We start from the raw sequence: 11458 nt of genomic DNA on the forward strand, positions 1-11458 counted from the left end.
GTTAAACATTTAATTAAACAATTTAACCCAATGGTTGGGTTAGTCCATATTTGACCCAAAGTTGGGTTGAAACAACCCAGCATTTTTTAGAGTGTGATGTGCCTAGTTTGTGCAAAGCAGATTAAGGTTATGATTTATGTAGGTGTAGAAGAATGACTGGTCAAACTGATGTGGTTCAGCAGACCACAACATAGAGTTGACAGAGAGATGGATTTATCACACAAGCAGCTTCATGCCAGGTGCTTTCGTGGCATTCTGAATGGACAGAAAGAGAGATGACTTTGGGGTCAAGGGTGGGTGAAGCGAGCGTGGGGCTATAGAGGAGGGGAGATTAAACATTTCCTTTATCTTTTCGACGAGACGTAGCCCCCACTGTCACCTTCACCTCCCCCTCCTCTTTATCTCATCTTGTAAGACAGGGATATTCAACATCTGAATCCAAAGCTCAAGGCCATATTTGCTATTTAGATGTTCAAAAGCAGGATTGCAATATGAATTTGGCTTCATTTCAGATCTTTCAAAGGTCTTTGGTGTCATGCAATGAAGTAAATATTCGTATGTTAGGTTAGTAACACGTGTAATTTGAAAATACAGCACATGTCCTTCATGCCTATCTGGATTGATAATGACTTCACACTTATAAAGCTCTTCAAACTAAGAAAAGGAAAAGCTACAGCATCACATACAGCGACATGCTGCTGTTCACTACTGAAGAATTCAACCCTCAGAAAAGACACTTTAACAGGAAAATAAGCTTCCCACTTCACTCTTCTCACTCTTTCTGTTCCTGCACTCTTCATATGTGTCATATTTCACTCTTCTCTTATTTAGTCTTTTTGACTGAGTGGCCTTTTTGTAGCTGTAAATCATACAGCAAATGACCCTCATTCGAATGAAAGGACAGTGTGGATTGGGGATAATAACAGTTGAGTGTGTATATGAAAGAGAGAAAGTGTGTGTGTGTGTGTGTGATGCAATTAAATAAGCAATGGCAGTAAATCTAATATACTAAACAAGTTATTGATAATAATGGACCTGTTTCTGGGTTTCTCAGAAGCAGAATTCGTCATAGTTGGTTAAACTTCTATAATGGCCAACATAAGCTACAATAAATATTATGTTCGTGTTCCCATTTGCTCCAATATGAAAGAAAAATCCTCAATAGTGTTTCTATGATTTTCCAATAGAGGAAAAATTATGGCGAGATTTATTACGGGGGTCAGAAGCGATGTCAAATCTGCCGTCACTCCCTCAGTATTAGAAACATTCATGCAGCAGCGTTAACTAGTTTTCTGTAATTTAATGCTGAAGTAAGAAAACTCAAAGCATATGGAGGCTTGTTTCCACCGAAGGATTTAAATTTTTTTTTATTATTAATTAAATGCTAACTGTGACTCTTTATCTCACAATTGTTAATTTATATCTCACAATTACAACTTTTCTTCTCATAATTATTTTTATATCTCAAAATCCTACATTTATATCTAACACTTTTTTTTCTTTTTTTTTACTCTAAAAAAGTCTGAATTGTAAAATAAAATGTTGCAATTACCTTTTTTATTCTTGTTATCCCACGGCAGAAACCGACTTCCATGTTAAAGGGGTCATATGATGCGATTTCAAGTTTTCCTTTCTCTTTGGAGTGTTACTTACATTAGTGTAAGGATGATTAATGACAAATGCTTCTCTTGTGAAGTTACGCAAAAATAGCATAAAAAATTTGCATATAAAAGGAGAATGTTCTATATGTTGCTGGTAGATTTCACTCGCCTCAGTGCCTTGTGCATCAAAAGTAACTATCTGTCCCTCATTAACCGTGTTTGTGGAAGTGAAGATGACAGATTTGTCCAGTCCGTTGAGTGTGACAGCCGCCTGAATCTGTCCGTCTTTAGACAGGACCCTCCACAGGTCCAGCTTTTCCCTGCTTGAAGGCCCTTTCAGCCTCAAAGTCGACACGAACACATAGGAGGGAGGAAGACCTTCGGGAAAAATCTCCCTTTAAAACAAATGTAAAACATGCATTAGTCAGATGAATAAATATATAATAGATTTTCAGAATACAAAACATCAATTCATAAAATAATACCTTTTTGGGAGCTCTAAAAAGTGATTAAAAAGTTGCAGAATCAACAATAATTGCATTATTAAGCACATGTTAAATATTTATGATTAGGTTAAAACCAACCTGGTGTTTTCAGTAATGTCGGTGCTCTTGTCCAGCAGATACGCTGCCTCTGACACTAATGAGCCCTGTATCTTCTTAGCCTTCTGATGGATCTTCATGCCCAATATCTTCATTTGGACAACTTTAAAGATGATTTTCTCAATATTTAGATTTTTTTGCACCCTCAGATTCCAGATTTTCAAATAGTTGTATCTCAGCCAAATATTGTCCTATCCTAACAAACCATACATCAATGGAAAGCTTATTTATTCAGCCTTATTTATTCGCGAAAACATAAAATTGATACAAATTGCAAAAAGAGCATCTTGTATTTGTATTTTGGGGCACTTTTTGTTTGGATTGGCTAAACAAGGGGCTTGTCCCAATTTGACCACTTGAGAGTGTGTGCACTGGACAGGAAGTTGCAAGCTCAGTGCCCTTAACGCACACTAAATGCACATCTCTAAGATCAGAGTGGTATTTGAGGCTAAGCGTATCCAGGAGCACATGTGCCCTGAAATCGTGCAACATCGAGGAAAAAATTTACATTGTATGTTCAATTAATTAGATATTACAGATGTAATTTGGTAGTAACATTTAAGACATTCTGTTGACCAACTTTGCAAGTGCATGTCAACCTATTTTACTAATCCTAACCCTAGTCTACTAATACTCGAATACTCTGACATGTAGTTGCAGTGTTACTTTAGTCAACAGAATGTCTAAAGGGGACCATCAAAATAAAGTGCAACCAAACTTAAAGTGTTGCACATTGTGTAATTCATAATACATTTGCAACTGCTATTTATCACTTAAGGAGAAGCACCGCAATTAAATTGTAACTTGATATACTGGGACTAAACAGATATTTAGAAGTGGGCACAGTTTTGAAAATGTGGAAAGGTTTGAAAAAAAAGTGTAAATATCTCCCTACATGAGTACCTTGCACTGACCCATTTTGTGCCAAACGTTGTAGGTTTGTAATTACTTTCGGTTGGAGAAACTACACGCCTGCTACTAGTGACAACTCTCTGTCCAAACCAGAGCTGCCAGCTGCTTTGTGGTTAGCAGTGGGCAAAGCCACATCTGGTTGCTGTTACCACTCCCTGCCATGGCATCATGCCGCTGGTTTGGCCTACGAGCTTTGTGGCTTTCCCTGTCACTGGGCATGAATGGACTGTGGTGCTTTGGTGGTTCACTCTTCTTTTAAGATGCTGATAGAACTGCACGCCCAGGAGTGGACTGGTAATGCCAAAACCTAGTTTTAATGTGGTAAATGTTTATGGGAAGTCTCACACGCATGCAAATCTTACCCTCACACAGCTTCTGTTCCATAGCATCACGGATACGGTCGATATTGGTGTAGTCCTCCGCATACAGCACGTATTCACCCTCCGGCTTGTTGGCGATGGTCACCAGCTCTGATGTGGTGATCTCCGCCCCGACGCCAACCGCAAACACTTTAATACCTTGTGCTCGTGACTCCACGCTAGCGTCCATAACATCGTCCTGCGACTTTCCATCAGTCACCACCACAGCAATGCGGTTCTTCACTTCACTTCGTTGCGAAGATGCAAAGACGTGGTCCACGGCAAACTTGATGGCACGGCCCGTCTGCGTGTTGCCACCTAAATAGCTGATGTCCTCAATGGCTTTAATGAGATCTTGAGTGGTCTTGTGGAGACCGAGAGGGATCTCCAACCTTGGGGTGTCACTGTATTGTACTACGCCCACCTGCGAGTAGTGCGAGCTCACGTCGAAGCCACTGGTGACACTGATTAGCCAGCGCTTGGCTGTTTCAAAGTCGTCACTTCCCACACTCCAGGAGCCGTCCATGATGTAGACCAGGTCATTCACAGCAGTGCTGCAGCCTACAGAATGGGAACAAGAACTGGGCTAGAACAAACATTGCAATCTATAATTATTCTAAACAGTTAAGAACCAGTTTGCTTACATAATTACTTAAAGATGGCTGTTTCATTTGATTATACCTCTGATGTTACACACTTACTTAAGCTAATCAGATCAGTGCACAGTTGTTCACAGGGGTGTTAAGATGCGTTCTCAGAAACAATCAAGTAATCACTTCTGAGATTAAGCATTTACTACAGAATAATGGAAAGGCCTATCGTATTCTATCGCATGTTTTTAAAAACCAACCTAATACATTTCAAATATTTCTGTTGACATTATGATGCCAAAAAAGAAGCAGCAGCTTGAAAATAATCATCATCAAATAATTAGTGGTTTATCATTATTCTAGCATCATATAGACTTGAATATGAGCTCTTTTGACTCTATACAGTACACTCTCAGAAAAAAAAGGTACAAAAGCTGTCACTGACTTTTGTACCTTTTGTAAACTTTTGTACCTTTTAGTTACTAACATGTACACTTTAGGTACTAATTTGTACCTTTAAGGTACCAATATGGTCTCCTTAGGTACAAAGGTGTGCCTTTTGAAAAGGTACCACCCCAGTGACAGCTTTTGTACCTTTTTTTCTGAGAGTGTAAGAAACCAGCAAGTAACCAGACCTATGCAATCATCTAGCAATGCTAGCGTCTTGCTGGTCACCGCTCTACCAGACAAAAACGTGCAAAAATTGTACCTTTAACAGCTTGTCACTGGGGCAGTACCTTTTAAAGGACAAGTTTGTACCTTATCTACCCCTAAAATGTGCATATGAGTACCTAGAGTAATACTATGAATCGTTAAGGGGTAAATAAGTGTCCAAGTGAAAAGATGTTGTTCCTCTAAAGTTACAGCTCAAGCACGACTCATATTTTCTGCAAAAACGTTCAAATTTAACCTAAAACTCTACCCGGAATTTTACATTCCTCTATAAACTCCTGCAAGTTTATTCGTCAGCCAGACACACCCTAAATAATATGCATAAATTTATATAAATAAAACAACATGTGTCAGTCTATTTTGCTAGGGTTTCATTGGCCAAGCAACAGGCCCTCTATAACTTTACAGACTACGACAATTCCCTTTTATTCAACCATATAAAAGTCTCATTGGTAAGAGGGACGTTTTGCTTGGTACCCATCGACATGTGGTCTTATTTTCTCGCTTTGCTTCAGTGATGTCTACAAGCTCTGATTTAGCATAAAGCGCTGCCCAACAGACCACAGGCTGCAGCGAAGGAAAATAACAGCGTAAGCAAAAAAAGCTGGTGAACACAACATGGAAATAAACATGGCATGTGGCCATGTACTGGATTACGAGACAATGCCCGACATTACACGCAAACCTATACTTACAGAAAACTTAGCTGTAATAATTCTGTGCAAAAAGTACCATAGTGTAAAGAGTACAACATGGCAGAACGTGTTGCGATTAGATTTAATTGCATGTCAAACAGCCAGTCTTTCAAAACACACATTGCACAAAGTGTTCGTCTGCTTTACAAGGGTTATTCTGAAAGGCCAAGGCAAAGGCATTGTCCACGGCAAACACAACACAAGGAATCGCTCCCTATAGTAAAGCGCTGTCCCATAAAACCACAATGAAATGTTAGAGACATTGACACTATAGCCTTGAGCACATTTGTCAGGCCATGGGAACATTTTGTTTGACTGTGGCTTTGACTGCAATAACCATGATGACAAGCAAAACACGAGACATTCAAAGACACTTCATGAGTATGTGAGGAAGGCTAATGCTAAGATGTTACTGGATTGAAGATTAAGTAGAGAAGAAACCAGCAGAAGTCGAGGTTTCAGTGGGAGTTGATGTACTGCGTTAAACTGACACTCAGTAGTCAAGAATCTCAAATCCCTTGTAAATTGCTTCAATCACTTTCAACGAGTTCCCATGTTCCTGGGGTCTGACTATTAAACGTGTTTTTGGGGTACTAATGTTCAGTCCAACCATTCCAAAACTCAAAAAAACAGCTAGCAGATTCACATTTGAATTAGTCTGAACTCTAACTTCCCGCAAACAACATCAGTGGGCTAAAGAGTGCATCAGCACTGGTTAACTGATTGGATAAAGAGCGTGTTTGCGTGTAGTTTGGATCAGGCTCTCCTGAGTCCTCTGATGAGCCTCTTCATCAGTCAGGACCTTGTGATTGTGCCACAGATTGGGAAGGCCTGGTGTTTTCCTCCACCAGATGTGCTGCGGTAGTACACAGCCTTTCATGTTGTTCAGTGTGGAAGAGGACATTTCTACAAGATTGCTTCAATAAGAGAGATGCAACATCTCTTTGACAGGGGCGTATGCTAGGACTTTCTTAACAGTCCAGTCCCAAACCTATTTGGGTTTTTCGCTCTATTTATACCTTGATGCACATCTTAAAACACGGCATTTTATTTTATTATTTTATCAGTAACCTATAAGAAAGAAAATCCTTAAATGAGATCGCTTTACTAATTTAAATGGAGACTTTTGCAAACACAAATAAATAAATGAATAAATAATTTTAAAAAATTATATGTATGTGTGTGTGTGTGTGTTTTTGTGTGTGTGTGCGCGCGTGTGTGTGTTTGCATATGCATCTTTGAGCCTACATTCAGTAAAATACTTAAGTACTGTTAAAATCAGATACTCTAAGACTTTTACTCAAGTCGTTTTGTAATTGGTGATTTGCAATGGAGTCATTTTCGCTGTAAGGTATCTGTACTTTTACTCAAGCATGGTTTTCAGTTTTTCTTTACACCTCTGATGTATACGTATATACTGTAATCTCAAATGTGACAGATTTTCTTATGAGGCGCCACGTAGGATTTAAATCAAACTTGCAAAATGCTAATTGCTTCAGTTGTAGCACGATCCCTGTCCATCATTGCAAATGCAGCAAATAGACAGGCTTCTGTTTACGGCCAAATGGCTTCCTTTTACACTGAGATGCCTTCCGTTTGCACTGAAAATTTCACGCACATCCACATATGAAATCACTTATACACAACTAAAGCATGCATCTATCAGAATTGAATACGTTTGTGAATTTTATTTTGTTTGTATGAACGAGTGTTTTATGGATGTGTATGTGTGCATCGAGTTTATATTTATGTGCGAGTGTTTATAGGTGTATATGCATGGATCAAGTTTATATGTATAGGCGAGTATGTATAGGTGTGTCTGCATGCAGTGAGTTTATATGTATGTGTGTGTGTTGTTGTATGTTTATATGCATGGATCGAGTTTATACGTATAAGCGAGTGTCTATAGGTGTATGCATGTATACGCAAGATATTCACAAGTGTATGCATTCATTACTAACATGTATTGGTATGGATTTCATATTAGTGTGCACGTGTATATATTTTTGAACATCCAATAGTATACATGTATATGTGAGTAATTTATAGGTGTATATGCACGTGTTTTATGTATGTATTGATAAGCAAAGTTTGATTTCAATCCTACTTGAAATGCCTCAGTGTTTTGTTTTGTTTTTCATACAAATGGAAATCAATGTTAACCAAAATTTTCGTAACCAAAATATTTTCTTTTGTGTTATGCAGAAGTAATACTAGTTTTGGCATGACATGAGGGGGAATAAATAATGACAGAACTGTAATTTTTGAGTGAACTACCATTGTCCAATATGCTACCTATGTTAATTTTTAATGTCTATTCCTGTTTTATATTATTAAAAATTATATTCTATATTAAGGGAAGCATTTGAGATTAAGCTAATACTTCAGTAAAACCAAACTGAGAACGTTTGGGTTTTGAATGAGCAATTAAATCCTCCGGGCTGTACTCTGTTGAAATATGATCAGATGGATCTACAGTGTGAAAGTGTGTGCTACATGGCCATCAGGCAGCTCCTGATCAATAAAGAGCACTGATGCATCAGGATAAAAGCTGTCAGGCACACAGTTTTTGGCTCTTTGCATATTTATGTTCTGTGTGACTGAGCCGGTCCTGATCCAGCTAAGAAGGAATGTTCTACTCTACTGAGCATGGCCGGTGCAATTTTTAGTAAGCAATAAACAAACCGCTTGACCACAAACTCACTGACCCCAGGGATTACCGCAAACGTATGAACTCAGATGCTTGCGTGCATCCCTGGCTGGCATCTAAGGACAACATCCGGGTAGATATTCTCCCACAGCCATTTCAAAAGACTGTTAGAAGCCCCTTAAAGCAGGCCATTTAAGCCAGGAGCAAAAACAAAATATAGGAGGGAAGTCACACAAGTACATCACTAACATGTAGACTTACATTACATACCTTCTCCCTTTATAAATAGCAATGCACCAGCGTTCACTGAAGCTTATAAAGTCCATTTTTGATAGAACAAACGGTGTTGACAATGCAGATTATTCTAAACGAGAAGCATATTTCAGCAGTATGCATATATGAATAATAGCGTTTCTGCTCTGTGTTACAGCTAGTTGCACAGTGACAAGAATGCAAAATAAATGCTGGAATATATAGGCTTCAGTCAGAAGAGGTTTTAGACATTTTTTACTCCGAATATACAACAAAAGGAACTAAAATAGGTCGAGCTATGTTAAATTACAGATTTACACTGCACTCTTCGTAAGTACAGGTTTGGTCTCGCCATAAGAATGCATTGCTCTCTCTGCTCTCTCACTTTACAAAACTTGTTCACTGTTTCTGCTCTTTTATTATTGGAATGTACAGTTGATTACACAATAATAATAATGATAATAATGACAATGCAAGACAAAAGAGAGCAATATTGTGTTGAGGATTGTGTGGATCACCTGTCCTATAGAGGGCGTCTTCTTTGTGCCATCAAATATTTTAAAATGATTTAAACATCAAGAGTAATATAACTTCATAATAAGTGGATTTTAAATACAGGCCTGTAATTAATAATTAGTATAGTTTTACATCAATTCAGATAAGGATATGTAAGATGACAAAAAAATATATTAAACACAGTGATCAAACATCTCAGCACTTTAAATTCATATTAATAGAACAAAAAAGGTTTTCTGACTAAATGTTAAATAAATGATTAGTTTTAAGCAGCACAGAGATAAAAATGTATGCAAGATTAATTCATGTTGGATCTTACCTCCTCTTTTAAAATTGCCTCCAGAAAAATGAATGGCTTGATTTGAGAGTGTGGCTTGATAAATCATTGCATGACTCAGATAAATGCTCTGTGTCTCCACTGGAGGAGCCATAGTGCCACTCACTCCTTATACATCCAGACCTGGTGACGTCAGAGGGACACGCCCCCAATAACCCTGAGCCAAAAACGTGCATTCGTGACTTTCTTGTACTGGTATTATTGTTGCTGTGTGCCCAAATGCATACACCATTTTTCTATATTGCAGTTAAATTGTATTTTAATATAATTATGAATAGAAAAATCTACACTAAACTGTACAGTACTGTAGTGTCAATGAGTAATGCAGGATAAACGAGATCAGAGTTAAGATTATCGCACAGCATCAATGGACCTGAGAGCTTATCAGAACAAGAAAGGGGAATGTTGGTACTGTGCTTGCTATGCTTAACCTCATCCGCATTGGCCTCGATTTAAAAAAGACAGCTTCCACACTCTTCTGCATTCACGATCCACCACAAATCCCAAATTAACCTATTTGTGATCAAATCTGCCACTACAAATATCAGCCTGTGCCATTTGACTGAGGATAGTATCAGGCCTACTGCATTAGCACGGTGCGTGGGCTGAGTTAATTATTGATATACAGATTTAAATATGCTGACACGCTAATTAAAATGCTCTGCTGTTGGGTAGCTAATCAAAATGAGGCTTCTTCAAATAAGCGATAAACCTACGTCTCTTTATCTCAAAATGACCAGCAGTGCCCATGCAGACAGCATTTCTATTGTCAGGACCACACATTTAGGTGGGCTGATGTTAAACCGTGCCTCAACAGAGAGAAACGACGCTGCTTTACTGCCATCTACAGACATGATCGTGAGCTGCTGCCGCGTGTGTTCATGATGCATTGGCAGACTACTCTCCAAATTAGTGTTAATGCAGTGAAATGATCACGTAATGATCATTTAATCATCAAAAGCATTTACAGTATATTCCATTAATCTTTCCTGTCTCGTATATTTTAAAGAACGGACTACTTGCACAACAACTTCCGTGTTCTACTCAGCACACTTAGGCCTACAGTTTCTCAGGAGAAAGCAGATTATTGCTACGTTTTAGGGATGGCAGTTTTTTGTAAACAATTAATCACATTCTCTGCGTTAACATGAATTATCTTCAGCCTGCTGAAATGTTCCTATAAATATATTTCCCTTCCAAACGTGCGTTCTGAATAATAAATAAACATATTTCCCCACTGCCGCAGTCCAGCGCTAGTCTTCTCATTAACAGTATTTTTCTCATACTGATGATCATATACCTGTTGAATTTACAGTTTTAAATTAATCTGACTGATAAACACCCTTACGAAAATTAGTAAAAGTGTACCATTTGTATAACCTTAATTTTACTTCAAATACCATGGTTAAACTATGGTTAGTGTAGTAAAACCCGGGTTAATTTACTATGGTTTAACTACAATTATTTGTAGTAAACCCATGGCTAATAAAGTTGCGCTCTTATTCCAGTGGCTGAATGAATGTGTGGTAACTGCCTTAAAGAATTAATTTAATTCATTTTAAACAGTAACGCGTTGACAGTGCGACTGCTTTGAATATTCATATTTTGGCATTACATGCAGTGAAATGATTGTGAATGAAAAATGACACAGAATAGTGACCAAGCGGCAACCTCCTGGTCTCTCTCGTGAATCCAAAACGGAAGTGACTGCAATTCATCGACTGGTCGCTAGAGGCTGTCTCCGAAAGCGAGTCAATCCCATAGACCCACCATGTTAAAGGGGTCATATGATGCGATTTCTATTTTTCCTTTCTCTTTGGAGTGTTACAAGCTCTTGGTGCATAAAGAAGATCTGTAAAGTTGCAAAGACTAAAGTCTCAAATCCAAAGAGCTATTCTTTATAAAAGTTAAGAGAGAACCTAAAACGGCTCGTTCTAACACGCCCCCACATACCTACGTCACGATCTGGGAAGATTTGCATAACACCGCCCGAAATACATCAGCTTCGCGCTGTCAATCGCCGGATCGGCTTTCACCGTGGACAAAGTGGCCAGCCATTCCTCACTGTAGCTCCGCCTCCGCTCACTCTAGGCCGCCGTGTGTGACGCAGTGTGACGCATTTTAAGGAGGACTGTTTCCTGAACCTGCAGTTCTGCATAGCCTACAATGGGTCTGTGCTCAAAGGCTGTTTCTATAAAGTGGGGCAGTTCCAACTTTGCAAGGACAGTCTGGCGCTTCTGACTCTCCGCCTGTAAGTAAATTTTTTATATTT

At 38.6% G+C, this 11458-nt stretch overlaps 1 protein-coding gene across 1 annotated transcript in view; it reads right to left on the reverse strand.

The window, feature by feature from the left end:
• Window positions 1-6335, reverse strand: part of LOC107728729 (collagen alpha-1(XXI) chain-like) — a 54202-nt gene extending 47867 nt beyond the window's left edge. The window contains exons 1-5 of the mRNA XM_016539019.1: window positions 6152-6335; window positions 3461-4035; window positions 3172-3195; window positions 2186-2322; window positions 1771-1996 (exon numbers count right to left, since the gene is read on the reverse strand). Coding sequence (XP_016394505.1) covers window positions 1771-1996; window positions 2186-2322; window positions 3172-3195; window positions 3461-4035; window positions 6152-6335 — 1146 coding nt within the window. The remainder of the gene's footprint in view (window positions 1-1770; window positions 1997-2185; window positions 2323-3171; window positions 3196-3460; window positions 4036-6151) is intronic.
• Window positions 6336-11458: the final 5123 nt, after the last annotated feature.

This window comes from Sinocyclocheilus rhinocerous, unplaced genomic scaffold (genome assembly GCF_001515625.1).
Source record: "Sinocyclocheilus rhinocerous isolate Xijiao unplaced genomic scaffold, SAMN03320098_v1.1 scaffold2773, whole genome shotgun sequence".
NCBI lineage: Eukaryota > Metazoa > Chordata > Actinopteri > Cypriniformes > Cyprinidae > Sinocyclocheilus > Sinocyclocheilus rhinocerous.